Source organism: Engystomops pustulosus, chromosome 10 (genome assembly GCF_040894005.1).
Source record: "Engystomops pustulosus chromosome 10, aEngPut4.maternal, whole genome shotgun sequence".
Taxonomy (NCBI): Eukaryota; Metazoa; Chordata; class Amphibia; order Anura; family Leptodactylidae; genus Engystomops; species Engystomops pustulosus.
In genome coordinates this window covers 3,479,080-3,494,253 of record NC_092420.1, presented here as the reverse complement: position 1 = coordinate 3,494,253, position 15,174 = coordinate 3,479,080, and the positions used below count along the sequence as shown (strand labels likewise).

The following is a 15,174-nucleotide window of genomic DNA, read 5'->3' as shown; positions in this document are numbered from 1 at the left end:
TGATTAAACAACATAAAAGAGCTAAATGCTTAATGCTGAGTTTTAAAAGTAAAGGACCCATAGACTTTTAGCTTGAACTCCAGAAAAGGAAACAGGATATTTACTAGAAAACGTCATATTTTCACAGTATGAAATAAAAATTCAAATTCTTCAACAAAATAAACTCTGATTATTAATGTCCTGAGACCTTATTATATTTTCCAGTAATGTGTGGAGAGGAGGTTTGGGAATTCAGAGGCTTCTTTTCCTCTGAGAACTGATGAGCTTTAAAAGGACGACATTATCTCTTACTATGAGACATTTCAGATCTTTAATTTTCACTTGTTGGGTGAATTTATTCCACTAAATTCTACATCAGTTTTATCATTGGAAATATGGAGCTGGAAAGATGAAGAACCAAACATCCATCACCAGCGTTCTTCTCATGAGTCTATCGGATGATCAGAAGACCATCCATGTCCTCTTCATCTTCTTCCTCCTCATCTACCTGATGACTGTCTTCTCCAACTTTCTCATCATCCTTCTAGTTGTTACTTGTGCTCATCTTCATACACCCATGTATTTCTTTCTTGGTAACTTGGCTTTCTTGGACATGTCCTGCTCATCAGTCACTGCTCCTAGCATGCTCTCCCACCTCATCACCCAACACTGGTCCATCTCCCTCTCGGAATGTAAAATACAGATGTTCTTTGTTATATATTTTGCAGGCTCTGAGGCTTTCTTGTTGTCCTCTATGTCTTATGACCGGTATGTAGCCATCTGCCGTCCTCTCCACTATTCTCAGCTCATGTCTTGGGGCACATGTGCTCATTTGGCTTCTTTGGTTTGGTCAACTCCTTTCCTTCTAACCATCACATATATCATAAGTTTAAGAAGATTGACCTTCTGTGGTCCCAACCTCATCCAGAATTTGTTTTGTGATTTGCCTCATTTGTTCCAGATCTCCTGTACTGATCCTACAATCAATGTCTTTATCCTCATAATTTTAGGGGGTACTGCTGGTATTGCAGCATTTGTTATCACATTTTACCCCTATGTCAGAATATTTAGGGCAGTGCTCAGAATCGGCACCAGCGATGGGAAGAGTAAAGCTTTCTCCACCTGTACGTCTCATCTGACTGTGGTCCTCATATTTTATGCATCTGCAACATTTATCTACCTTGTTCCTGACACAAGTAATCTCCTTACACTGAATCGAGTATTCTCTGTGATCTATACCCTGATCACCCCCTTACTGAACCCCTTAATCTACAGCCTGAGGAGTAAAGACCTGAAGGCCGCACTGCAGAGAGCGTTACATATACACCGGCTGCATCCAGACACCACTACAAGGAGATGAAGATGCCTTCTGCTCAGGGTCTATCATACATGATCTGTCCTCAGGACAACTGTATAGTAAAGTTTCTTAAATTTAAATAGAAGGAACCATGGTGAAGGTGAAGCTTAATCAGATTTTGGAGTCACATAGAAGGAGGGTTTGGGTTAGGTTGGTCTTTCTCTGTCCCTCCAGTACACAATATGGAGATTGATGAAAAAAACTCCAAATGGTCAAGTTATGTATAGTATCAGATGGAGGACCTCGACAACAGTCCATAAATTGCCAATTCGAAACACAAATACACTTAAAAATCCTTAATCCTCCGCTTAATACATCAATGGATGGCTCTTTTTAAAATGTCCAATAAAATTTTCACCAACAATCCAGGGTACTTATAGCGAAGCCACAGTTCTTGAAAGAGCAGTAATTTAATAGCTCAGAGAGTCCAACAGTAGAGTACTGGTGAAATATCACGGAGCTCACTGTCCGCCTCTGCCTCGAGTGCAGCGTGTTCCACACCAACGATGCAACATTTGACGCTCTTCCTCCAGGAACAGGTCTGTTGAATGGAGGTTCTACCTGTCAGATTAGAAATGTTCTTCAGATTGTGCACTCAAAATGAAGAAGTACGATACTAGTGCACCACTGTTAGTAATTCAGGTAAAATGTACTTTTTATTATAGTCATTTAGCGTCCAGTACAGTTGTGGTATGAGTCATATGCACTGATGGTCTAAGATGATGAATTTTCATGTGATATGATGGATGATAATGTTTTTGCAGCTATACATAAAGGACTTCTATGACTCCTAGCCTTCTCTGAGCCATTTCCATGTCTGTGAAAGAATCCAGGGTGATCCTTTAATTTAATGTAATCTGCACTACTCCAGCAGTTATTGTCCCTCAGACATCTCCAAGCCCTAGCTCTTCACCAAAAAATAAGCAGGTCCACCAGAAATCCCATTACAGAGAACCTCACTTAGTGTTATCCACTCAGTCTCGTCTCTTCTCTGACTGGTGGGTAGTCAATGCTTAGAGAATGCAAAGCTCCTTCCTTGGGAAAGAATATTTTACTTCCTGAATGACATGCGCTTGCATGTCTTAGATACAAGTGTCAGCATCATCCTTGGTCCATGGTGTTTGGAGGTGCTGATTTTATCTCTGGACCTTATTGTGCTCCTGTATTGTGAACACAGACTTTACTTGCTTTGTTGTTTTAATGGATCAGCACTACCCCTGTCTCTTCCGGCAGCTTATCATTGGTCTTGCAGTCGTTAACCTGTGGTGACTGACAAGATTCACACTACTTACCTGCTCTCTGTGCTGTCCAGTTCTCTGACTTCTGGCCCAATCACTTTTTAGGCCATGGTTTTTCCATCACATATTAGTCCTGCCTAGTTTTGCACTTTGGTGTAGAGAGGGATTGTCGACCAGTGTTTTGCAGCACCTAGGGTACATGCGGAAAGTAGGTATCTTTTGGGGTCTCAGTATCAGGGCTCTCTGTCCTGTCTGTGTTTCTCTACCTGGTGCCCTCATTGTATTATTGGCAGTCAAAAAAAATTAATATCTAGATTTTGATGGTCCAAGGTCACTATTGCTGGTGTTGTGATCACATGGAGAGGTAAGTTGGCTTGGTATCTGATTCAGCTAGACAAGTTCATGTTCCCTTCCAAAGTCAGGCTGAAATTGTATTTAACAGAGGCTTAAGGATAGACGTCCCCAACATTATCAATTGTATATTTGTCCACACTTTTCCATGATACAGTTCCTCGTATTGACTGATTTGCATCTTTACAAAGTTTACATTTTAGACAAGATTAAAAAAATCTTACAACCAAAACAAAACGTCCACTTATATATATCTAATGGGACCTCAACAGATCATATAAACCTATAAAAGGAGATCATAGAAGTCTCACCCCAAGAAAAGGTCCAAAGAAGAAACAACAAATAGTTATGTATAATAAAGGAAAATAATACTTTATTGATACGCAAACAACTTTTATTATTTTATGCACAGAAAAGTAAGAAAACGGAAACTGAAAAAGATGGATAAAGTATTAGGAGATGAAGAAAGATCACATAGAAGTGGTCACATTACTAAAAGATGGTGGCCAGGGAAAAGTAAGTATGATGTTCTTTTGCCCATCCCTCCCTTTAACCTATTTTCTCCCTCCTTCTTTTTTCACACACTATACTTATCTTCCATTCAGAATCCTGGTGCGCACTATATCTGAAAGAATCCATTTGCTGTCGTCACAGAGACAGTGATCCTGCAGCCGCTGTCTCCCTTCAGAGGGATACTCCTCTCCCAGACTAGTGGCTCTGTGTGCTTACACTCCCCAGAGCCTGCTTCAGATTTCTGTCCAAGGTTGAGATATTCTCCAAGACTACAGATCGAACCAACCACTGCCTTGTGGAAGCCTGCAGGAAGGAACCTCTACTTCAGCCTGTTATGCATTGCTGTGTTTCACCACAGGATGCTGCCGCTAACATCATGGGCCTCCTCTTCACCATCTGCCCAGAGAACCTATGCTACACTTACACCAGTAGTGTGTGGCCTCCCCTTCTTCTTGCATCCCCTCGCTGGCCGTGACGCTGATCATGTTAGAGGCCTGTACTCCTTCACCAAGCCAACAAGACACAACTAGCCCTAGGCTGCCCATCCAGTCAGCCACTCGGGTACCAGTAGGATCCAGCTGGGAGGACGTTGCACCTACTTTCTTTTCCCTGGCCACCATTTATATCCATATGTATTAGTAATCTGACCATAACCTAGTGGTTGTATGTGATATATATATATATATATATATATATATAATTTCAATGTTCTTATTTTTATGTGCTTAATATAATAAGAGAGGTCTTTGTTCTTGTGATTTGTATTTTTAAATATCATATCAATAAATAATTGTTTTCTTTTACTATACATTGCAATTTGTTGTTTCTTCTTTGGACCTTTTTGGGGGTGCTACTTCCATGACCTCCTTGTATGAGTTTATAAGATAAAAAAAGTCCACAGATAGAAGGGTAGTGTGGACCCCCTCCCAAAACCACTTGGTCAGTTGAGAAGAGTACAGAGAAAGTGGATGACCAATGTAAAACTTAACTTTTCATATATATTGGGTAAAAAAAGGTTCAAATTGGAGTATAAAAATAACCAGTGATCGTGAAAGTGATACTGTGCTTCTAAGCACAGGCACTGGTGGGTCAGAGTAGTGCCTATATACCTAGGTACGTGTGAATGTTCACATGGTAAAGGTCACATACCTGTAGTACAGTAGATATAGTTTATGCGCTGGTTGGGTAGCATCTTTAGCATATCGGTGCTGACATATGTACAGTGGTATAAAAAAAAGACAAAAGTAGAGGAAAAAATAACTCTTACAAAATGAGACAGGGTATTAGGGGTGGCACTCTAAGGCAATGGAGTACGGGGTGCCCTAGAAGACCCTAATATTCGCGGTAATGAGGGGGAAAGACCCTAAACAGCTGCCACCCCATTTGGAACCTAACCCTATTGTCGGTCCACTGACCCTAATGTAGGGAGGGGAGGGGAAGGGAGGTATCCAGATAGTGGTCTCATGAAAGTGGATGTACTTTTAAAATACCTTGGTCTATCAAAGGGGAGGCAGTGTGTCCCAAATAGTGAAGATAGTGGGTATTTACAAGGGTAAGCAAATAGAAAAAAATAGATAAAATCAGAGACAATGGGGGTCATTTACTAAGGGCCCGATTCGCGTTTTCCCAACGTGTTACTCGAATATTTCCGATTTGCTCCAATTTTCCCTGTATTGCACCGGGATTTTGGCGCATCGGCGCCGGCATGCACGCAACGGAAATCGGGGGCGTGGCCGAACAAAAACCCGACGAAAACCGCCACATTTGAAAAGAAAAAGTGTTGCGGGGCTCACGCCTACCTTCACTAGGAATAGGCCGGTGTACTTCAGTGCATTCCGGGGAACTTCAGCGCAGCAGCGCCACCTGGTGGACGTCGGAGGAACTGCCTTAATGAATCCCGGCTGGACCCAAATCCACCGCAGAGAACGCGCCGTTGGATCGCGAATGGACCGGGTAAGTAAATCTGCCCCATTGTGCTTGGATATTTTTGACCCTCCTATTGACTTCAATGAAGAGCGGTCACAGGATGTCCAGGGCCTGTGTTCTAGATATAGTTGCAGGTCTGAGAGGGGCAACTTGTTACAATTATCACAAATCCACAGAAAACTGGTGATGATGTGAACACTTCTTTTTTTACTTTAAATTAGGGAATACCTCCTTTCAGTACATTCTCCAGAGAGGCGGGGGTACAATGATGATGTCACTGCTTGGTTCTGGTAGTGTGCTACTCTTCGTTCTAAGACCTTATGACCTATCTGTGTGTGTGGCGATGCATCTGTGCAGAGCGTAGCTGCTGTCTTCCCCCCTCCCTTTGGTGTCTTTCTGACATCGGTGCTTCTCATGTGTGCCTGCCCAGAGGTGTGTGGTGGCACAGAACATCACAATTTAGGTAATACACCGCTGTTGTAAGTGGAACTGAAGGAAACCTAGGTTGTGTGTACCACTTGTATCAACACACCAATACTGCACATAATCAATGTCTGTATTAGATCCCTGATGTCAATATACAGAGCTGCAGAGCTATGACACAGAGCTAGAGAGGCAGATGACTTACTAGGGTACTTATCTACTCTTTTGTCATGGCAATCCCCATACCATGGCCTGATTATTTCATCGTTACCCCATAGATTGTAAGCTCTTGTGAGCAGAACCCTTGCTCCTGTCGTTTCATATGGTTGTCATTACTCTGCAATGTCTCATTGTCATGTATATGTTACACATGACTGTGGAATATGATTATTATTAATAATTATTATGCTGCTGCTGAATCACACATGGTGTTTTTCTTTTAGATTTAATAAGGGAATCACACCATTGGGAGGTTGGGTTGCTCTTTATACTTTGTCTTTTGTCCCTAGTTTTTACATGGAAGTAAAAGTGTTATCTTAGATTCCTCTTTGTAACAATTTCAGAGAAGGAAAACTTTGAGTAACTGTTTTAAAGTTTAAGATTAAAACTCTTTCATATAATCAATGTCACATTATTTCTGGATGCTCAGATCAAAGATTTTAGGATTGTCTCACCTTTAAGCTGCAAATTGACAAAATCTTCATTTTCTGAATTAGAAATGTAAACATTTAAATTGTCAAATACTGCATTGTAAAATTCTGCTGTACCTGAATTTTAACTTAAAATTGTGAGATTCCGCAGTTCCCATAATTAAACTTGAAAATGTCAAATTCCATTTTACCAGAAGTTTTACTTGAATTGTAAAATTCTACACTACCATTTCCCGAATTGAAAATTGAAATTGTGAAATGCTGCAATAAACTAAATTGAAAATTGGAATTGTCAAATTTTAAAGTACCTGAATTTTAACTTCTTAAAGTCTGCATTAACAAACAATACAAGAGAAATTGTCAAATTTTGAGGTACTTGAATTTTAACTTGAAATTGTAAGATCGCTCATTACCTGAATTTTAACTTAAAATTGTCAAATTAGATCATTCTTATAATTTAATCCTAGTGGGAACCTTGTTTGGAGGGAGAGGATCCAGAAGATCTTATGTATCTTTATTAACATATTATCCTTGTGTGTTCCTTACCAATGTTTTTCTTGTCTGTTTTTCTCCATTTTTGTCCTTTGCCCATTCCTAAAGTGTTCCGCCTTGTTGTATCATGTGACCTTTCATTTATGCTTAAATACTCTGCATATACTCCATGTACTAGGCTATGACAAAGGATGTTTTCTCGTCCGAAACGCATCAGTTATCTCTCTCATGGACGTCCGTTGATGTTTTTATTGTCATATATTTTCTAATAAAGTGGATTTTTAACTTTATCCTTCTGCTTTTTGTTGGAAGCTGGACTACACCCTTTCCTTTTTACTATACATTTCCTGTATTTAAATTTAAATTGTTAAAATTTCATTAGCTAAATTTAATCGTAAAATTTTCCAATTCCATAGTAATTAAATTTTAACATGAAATAGTCAAATTACACAATACATGAGAAATTGTTGAGTTCTGAAGTGCCTGAATTTTAATCTAATATTTTACATTACCAGAATTTAAGCTAAAAATTGACAAATTCTGCATTCCTTCATTTAAAATTGAAATGATCAAATACTGCATTCTCTGAATTAAAAATTTACATTGTGAGATTCTGCAGTAACTAAAATTGTCATATACCATAATACCAGAAAATTTACTTGAAATTGTAAAATTCTACACTACCTGAATTTAAACTTAAAAATTGTCAAACTCTGCATATCCTGAAATATAAATTGAAATTGTCAAATGTTGCAATTACCTGAATTTAAACTTGAAGTTTTCAAATTTCACAGTACCTGAATTTCAATTTAAACCTTCTTATGGTCTACATAAACATAATTTTAACTTGACAATGTCAGATCTTCATTAGTTAAATTTTAACATGAAATTTATAAATTCCATGGTAACTGAATTTTAACTACAAATTATCAAATTACACAAGACATAAAAAATGTTAAAAATCAGAAATACCTGAATTTTTACTTTAAATTGTAAAAATTCCACAGTACATTAGAATTGTAAAATTTTGAGGTCCTTGAATTTTAACTTAAAATTGTCAAATTCCTCATTACCTGAATTTTAACTTGAAATTTTAAAATTATGCATTTCCTGAATTTCAATTTAAGCTGATAAATTTGCATTAGCTAGATTTAAACATGAAATTTCCAATTCCATAGTAATTGAATTTTTACTTGAAATAGTCGAATTCCACAATACATGAGAAATTGTAAAATTCTAAAGTGCCAGAATATTAACCTAAAATTTTCTAATTTTACAGTACCAGAATTTAAGCTAAAATTGAAAAATTCTGCATTTCCTGAATTTAAAATCAAAATGGTGTAATACTGCACTAACTGAATTTAAACCAGAAATTGTGAAATATTGAAGTACCTGTATTTTACTGTACTTGAAATTGTCAAATTCTGCTTTTCCTGTATTTAAAATTGAAATTGTCAAATGCCATCTTACCAGAATCTTTACTTGAAATTGTGAAATTCCACACTACTTGAATTAAAACATCAAATTGTCAAATTTCACAGTACCTGAAATTAACTTAAAATTCTTAAAGTCTTCATCAACAGAATTTAAACTTGAAATTGTTAAATTCTGCAGTAACTGAATTTTAACTTGAGATTATTTAAATTTAAACATGAAATTTTCAAATTTCATGGTAACTGAATTTTAACCTAAAATTGGAAAAATTCCACTGCACATGAGAAATTATCAAATTCCACCTGAATTTTAACTTGAAATTGTCATATTCCACACTTCCTGAATTTTAACCTGAAATTTTCACATTCTGCATTAATAGAATTTAAACTTAAAATTGTGTGGGGTTTTTCTATTGCTATTTTAATCCTTTATGTAAACAGCAGTGTCTGAACATGCAGAGCTCCTTTAACCACTGTGACATTAACAGCATTTTTTATTATTTTTTTTAATTTCTTAGTTTTTTATGTTATGCCATTACTTTCTGAATTCCAACCATCCCACTAATCACTAGTAGATAGTCAATGCATAGAGATTGCAAGTCTCCTTCCTTGAGAAAGAAACATTGGAGCCAATTTATTAACTGAGTTACGGGTCTGTTTTCTGGTGCAAATTAACTGTATTTTAACTTGAAATTGTCAAATTCTGCATTATCTGAATTTAAAATTAAATTATTCAAATACTCATTGCCTAAATTTAAACTTGAAATTAACAACCTTCACATTACCTGTATTTAAAGTTAAAATTGTCAAATTCTAAAGTACTTGAATTTTAAATTGAAATAGTAAAATTCTACATTAGTTGAGTGAAAATTCGAAATTGCTGAATTCTGCAGCACCAGAATTTATACTTGAAATTGTCAAATAACACTTCCCTGAATTTAAAATTGAAATAGTCATATTCTGCATTTCCTGAATTTAAAATTTAAATCGTCAAATTCTGCAGTATAATTTGCACAACCCAAATTTCAAATATTTACAAATTTAGCATTTTCTTAAATTTTTATTTTAATTGTCAAATTCAACATTACCATAATTTAAACTTGAAATTGTCAATTTCCATAGCACCTAAATTTTACTTGAAATTGTTAAATTCCACATTAACTGAATTGAGACTTGAAATTGTCAAATTCTACATTAGCAGAATTTAAAATGAAATTATAAAATTCTGCAGTACATAAATTTTAACGTGAAGTAGGCAAACAACTAATTTTCCTAAGGTTAAAATGTTAATCTTCTTACACTGAATCGAGTGGTCACTGTGATCTATACCCTGATCACCCCCTTACTGAATCCCTTTATCTACAGCCCAAGGAGTAAAGACCTGAAGGCCGCACTGCAGAGAGCGTTACATATACACCGGCTGCATCCAGACACCGCTACAAGGAGATGAAGATGCCTCCAGCTCAGAGTCTACTATAGATGATCTGTGACAATCCTTCATTATGAGTACATGATACAGTATTGTGGATTTTGAGGAATGGTTTTGTTTTAATCCCACATCATGTCGCTAGGCTTCCTGAAAGTCATGCTTAATGTCAATACAAAGTCGCTAAAAGAATCGTGGTTTTCCTTATCACATCCTGAAAAACTTATTTGCATATTTTTTAGAATCCCCTAGTGAATTCTCCACACGTCCACAATGCGGCCTTACTTGGCAAAGTCACCGTAAGGAGACAATTCCAAGTTATACGATCCCAAGGACCCGATGGACGAATCTCCATGCTCTACTTCCATCTCATCTATGCTAGAGAAAAGGCCAATCTCCTGCCGGTGAGTATAAAATGTCAAAAAACATCAGTACTGTACTGAGATGATAACCATGAGGTTATGCCAGTCCCATTTATTAGTATCACCAGCGGTTAATAGTAAAATGATTCAACTTCACATCATTCACCAGAGTTACTTAACGCCCATACGGCTACACAAAACGACTACCCTGTTTATTTTATACCTCTTCAACAAGGAGGCTTGTGTCCATTACGATTGGTCCCATTAAAATAGGAAATGCCCCTCTATATTTAATAAAATCTGGCAATGTTGTTACGACCCATTGAGAACGTGATCTATCTGCAATTATAAGGGACATGATATAAGGGGCAACTTATTACACTGGATGATATATCCTGGCCCTTTCACCTCAGGACTTCAACAATACTTGTCTGAGGGCAGTTGCACATTAGATTCCCATTTTATATAAGTAAAAACAACCCTGCTGATGATTTCTCTCTGTAGAAACCAACTTTTCTTTGTTTTCATAATGTTATCAATGTTTTTACCAGATTTTATATGTATACTATACAAAAAAGTTTTTTAAAAAAAAGAAAGAAATTATATGGGGTGAAGGCCTATATCCATTAAGCAGTTGGTGGACCCCCAGAATTAGTTTCACTGGTGGGTCCTAGGCACCCCAGGCAGACCCTGATAGAAACTGTACAGGAGAAAGCGTCTATTGATGATACAGCCCGACATTGCACCCGCTCTCCTCTGTCCATCCTGTCTCCATCCTGCAATTTCCTATCCTGCTTTTATTTGTGTCTAACTGAGCAAATGAAGTTCATGGCTAAACTGGATGATTAAACAACATAAAAGAGCTAAATGCTTAATGCTGAGTTTTAAAAGTAAAGGGACCCATAGACTTTTAGCTGGAACTCCAGAAAAGGAAACAGGATATTTACTAGAAAACTTCATATTTTCATAGGATGAAATAAAAATACAAATTCTTCAACAAAATAAACTCTGATTATTAATGTCCTGAGACCTTATTACATTTTCCAGTAATGTGTGGAGAGGAGGTTTGGGGATTCTGAGGCTTCTTTTCCTCTGAGAACTGATGAGCTTTAAAAGGACGACATTATCTCTTACTATGAGACATTTCAGATCTTTAATTTTCACTTGTTGGGTGAATTTATTCCACTAAATTCTACATCAGTTTTATCATTGGAAATATGGAGCTGGAAAGATGAAGAACCAAACATCCATCACCAGCGTTCTTCTCATGAGTTTATCGGATGACCAGGAGACCATCTCTGTCCTCTTCATCTTCTTCCTCCTCATCTACCTGATGACTGTCTTCTCCAACTTTCTCATCATCCTTCTAGTTGTTACTTGTGCTCATCTTCATACACCCATGTATTTCTTTCTTGGTAACTTGGCTTTCTTGGACATGTCCTACTCATCAGTCACTGCTCCTAGCATGCTCTCCCACCTCATCACCCAACACTGGTCCATCTGCCTCTCGGAATGTAAAGCACAGATGTTCTTTGTTGTGTATTTTGCAGGCTCTGAGGCTTTCTTGTTGTCCTTCATGTCTTATGACCGGTATGTGGCCATCTGCTGGCCTCTCCACTATTCTCAGGTCATGTCTTGGGGCACATGTGCTCAGTTGGCTTCTTTGGTTTGGTCAACTCCTTTGCTTCTAACCATCACATATACTATATGTTTAAGAAGATTGACCTTCTGTGGCCCCAACCTCATCCAGAATTTTTTTTGTGATTTGCCCCATTTGTTCCAGATCTCCTGTACTGATCCTACAACCAATGTCTTAATCCTCATAATTGTAGGGGGTACTGTTGGTATTTCAGCATTTATTACCACATTTTACCCCTATGTCAGAATATTTAGGACAGTGCTCAGAATCCGCACCAGTGATGGGAAGAGTAAAGCTTTCTCCACCTGCACGTCTCATCTGACTGTGGTCCTCGTATATTATGCATCAATAACTTTTATCTACTTTGTCCCTAACACAAGTAATCTCCTTACACTTAATCGAGTGGTCTCTGTGATCTATACCCTGATCACCCCCTTACTGAACCCCTTAATCTACAGCCTGAGGAGTAAAGACCTGAAGGCCGCACTGCAGAGAGCGTTACATATACACCGGCTGCATCCGGCCCCCGCTACTAGGAGATGAAGATGCCTCCTGCTCAGGGTCTACCATACATGATCTGTGCTCAGGACAATCATATAGTAGAGTTTCTTAAATTTTAATAGAAGGAACCATGGTGAGGGTTTTTGTATGTACTATAAATATAACTTAATCAGATTTTGGAGGCACATAGAAGGAGGGTTCGGGTTAGATTGGTCTTTCTCTGTCCCTCCAGTACACAATATGGAGATTGATGGAAAAAAACTCCAAATGGTCAAGTTATGTCTAGTATCAGATGGAGCAAGGAGGACCTCGACAACAGTCCATAAATTGCCAACTCAAAACACAAATACAAATAAAAATCCTTAATCCTCCACTCAATACATCAATGGATAAATGAATGCCTCTTTTTAAAATGTCCAATAAAATTTTCACCAACAATCCAGGGTACCACAGTTCTTGAAAGAGCAGTACCTTAATAGCTCAGAGAGTCCAACATCAAGGTAGAGAACTGGTGAAATATCACGGAGCTCACTGTCCGCTTCCGCCTCGAGTGCAGCGTGTTCCATACCAACGATGCAACATTTGCCGCTCTCCCTCCAGGAACAGGTCTGTTGCTTGGAGGTTCTACCTATCAGGTTACAAATGTTCTTCAGATTGTGCACTCGATATGAAGAAGCACGATACTAGTGCACCACTGTTAGTAATTCAGGTAAAATGTACTTTTTATTATAGTCATTTAGCGTCCAGTACAGTTGTGGTATGAGTCATATGCACTGACGGTCTAAGATGTTTATGTTTACAGACATCTAAAACTTTTGACTTTTCATGTGATAGGATGGATGATAATGTTTGTGCATAAATACATAAAGGACTTCTATGACTCCTAGCCTTTTCTGAGCCATTTCCATGTCTGTGAAAGAGACCAGGGTGATCCTTTAATTTAATGTAATCTGCACTACTCCAGCAGTTATTGTCCCTCAGACATCTCCAAGCCCTAGCTCTTCACCAAAAAATAAGCAGGTCCACCAGAAAATCTCTCTTAGTTTTATCTACTCTGCCTCCTCTCTTCTCTGACTGGTGGGTAGTCAATGCTTAGAGAATGCAAAGCTCCTTCCTTGGGAAAGACTATTTTACTACCTGAATGACATGAGCTTACATGTCTTAGATACAAGTGTCAGCATCATCCTTGGTCCATGGTGTTTGGAGGTGCTGATTTTATCTCTGGACCTTATTGTGCTCCTGTATTGTGAACACAGACTTTACTTGCTTTGTTGTTTTAATGGATCAGCACCACCCCTGTCTCTTTCGGCAGCTTATCATTGGTCTTGCAGTCGTTAACCTGTGGTGACTGACAAGATTCACACTACTTACCTGCTCTCTGTGCTGTCCAGTTCTCTGACCTCTGGCCCAATCACTTTTTAGGCCATGGTTTTTCCATTACATATTAGTCCTGCCTAGTTTTGCACTTTGGTGTAGAGAGGGATTGTTAACCAGTGTTTTGCGGTACCTAGGGTACATGGGGAAAGTAGGTAGATCTTTTGGGGTCTCAGTATTAGGGCTCTCTGTCCTGTCTGTGTTTCTCTACCTGGTCCCCTCATTGCATTATTGGCAAAAAAAATGAATATCTAGATTTTGCTGGTCCAAGTTCACTATTGCTGGTGTTGTGATCACATGGAGAGGTGAGTAGGTTTGGTATCTGATTAAGCTGGACAAGTCCTTGTTCTCTTCCAAAGTCAGGCTGAAGTTGTTGCGGCACCTCTTGCTTTGCAACAGTCTTTACCTAACAGGGGACATTAGTTAAAGATTTTGTCTGATCTCGGATCATTTCTTTGGTGACTGTCAAAAATGTAAAAACATTCTCAGAATCATGTTTACTGTACTTTACTGTAAGACCACATGTCTCCCCAGCTCTGATGGTAGGTTTTCATTTTCACCTATTGCAAGGGGAACCATTAAACTCCCTTCAGGTGTGGATGAATGGAAGGCCTTGGATCAATTTTTTCGATTCCTGGGATCCATCTATGGTGTACGGAATCCAAACTCCTCTCCCTCCAGTGAGGTAAACCCTCAGATGAGGAGTATTGCTTGGAGTTCCGCAAACACTTTGCAACTCTGAACTGGTGTGAACTTTTGTTAAAGGCTTTTTAAATGGAGTTAAAGTTGCCCTGGTTGGTCACCATGACCCTAGTTCCCTAGAGCCACCTATGTACCTGGATTTCTGTATTGACTGGAGGCTAGATAAGGATAGACGCAAGGCCAAGGTTATACTTATCTGTTCTTCTGTGTTACCTCCTCTATCTTTTAAAAAGTCTGTCTCTCCTTCTACTATCTCTGAACATGAACCTACGATACTGAGGCCAATGGACCCTAAAGCCAAATGGGAACATCGACTGAAGAATGCTTTATGTCCTGCAGAACTGCCCCACCAGACCCAGTTCATTGTCAGAGCCTGAGTGGTAGTTGAGGAGGCCACTCAGACACCATCTGTGCCTGTGCTGATATTCTATTGCCAGTTTTCTTGTAACCAGATTGTACCTCTTTGACCCCTTCCGGATGTAATAGTACATCAAGGGACTTGCCCACCAGTGACATACTATTACGTCCAGCTAATGGCACCAGCTGACAAGCAGAACCGGTGCCAGAAGCTAGGGGTTTCAGCTGTATATTACAGCTGCCCCCGCCTGTTAACCCCTTACACGCCACAGTGACACATGACGGCAGTGTGTAAGGGGCTTAGGATGACTGCATTGTTTGTTCAAGCAAACCTGTAAAAAGTTTTAACATTTCATGTAGTTTTTAAATTAAAATAAATAATTAAATAAAGTGAAAGTCCCCTAAGCACCAATATTTCCCATAGAGATGTAATATATTCAAAAAAAAAACA

The 15,174-nt window shown here is 38.5% G+C and overlaps 2 protein-coding genes across 2 annotated transcripts; both read left to right on the top strand.

Moving 5' to 3' along the window:
* Positions 1–388: 388 nt before the first annotated feature.
* Positions 389–1,339, top strand: LOC140104654 (olfactory receptor 1G1-like). Its single transcript, XM_072128293.1, has one exon. The coding sequence runs from the start codon at positions 389–391 to the stop codon at positions 1,337–1,339; it is 951 nt and encodes a 316-aa protein (XP_071984394.1).
* A 10,042-nt stretch (positions 1,340–11,381) lies between these two features.
* Positions 11,382–12,332, top strand: LOC140104653 (olfactory receptor 1G1-like). The gene has a single exon (XM_072128292.1). The coding sequence runs from the start codon at positions 11,382–11,384 to the stop codon at positions 12,330–12,332; it is 951 nt and encodes a 316-aa protein (XP_071984393.1).
* The last annotated feature ends 2,842 nt before the right edge of the window (positions 12,333–15,174 follow it).

Coding starts and splice junctions, on each gene's coding strand:
- LOC140104653 (XM_072128292.1), top strand. CDS start 11,382: ATGAAGAACCAAACATCCATCACCAGCGTTCTTCTCATGAGTTTATCG.
- LOC140104654 (XM_072128293.1), top strand. CDS start 389: ATGAAGAACCAAACATCCATCACCAGCGTTCTTCTCATGAGTCTATCG.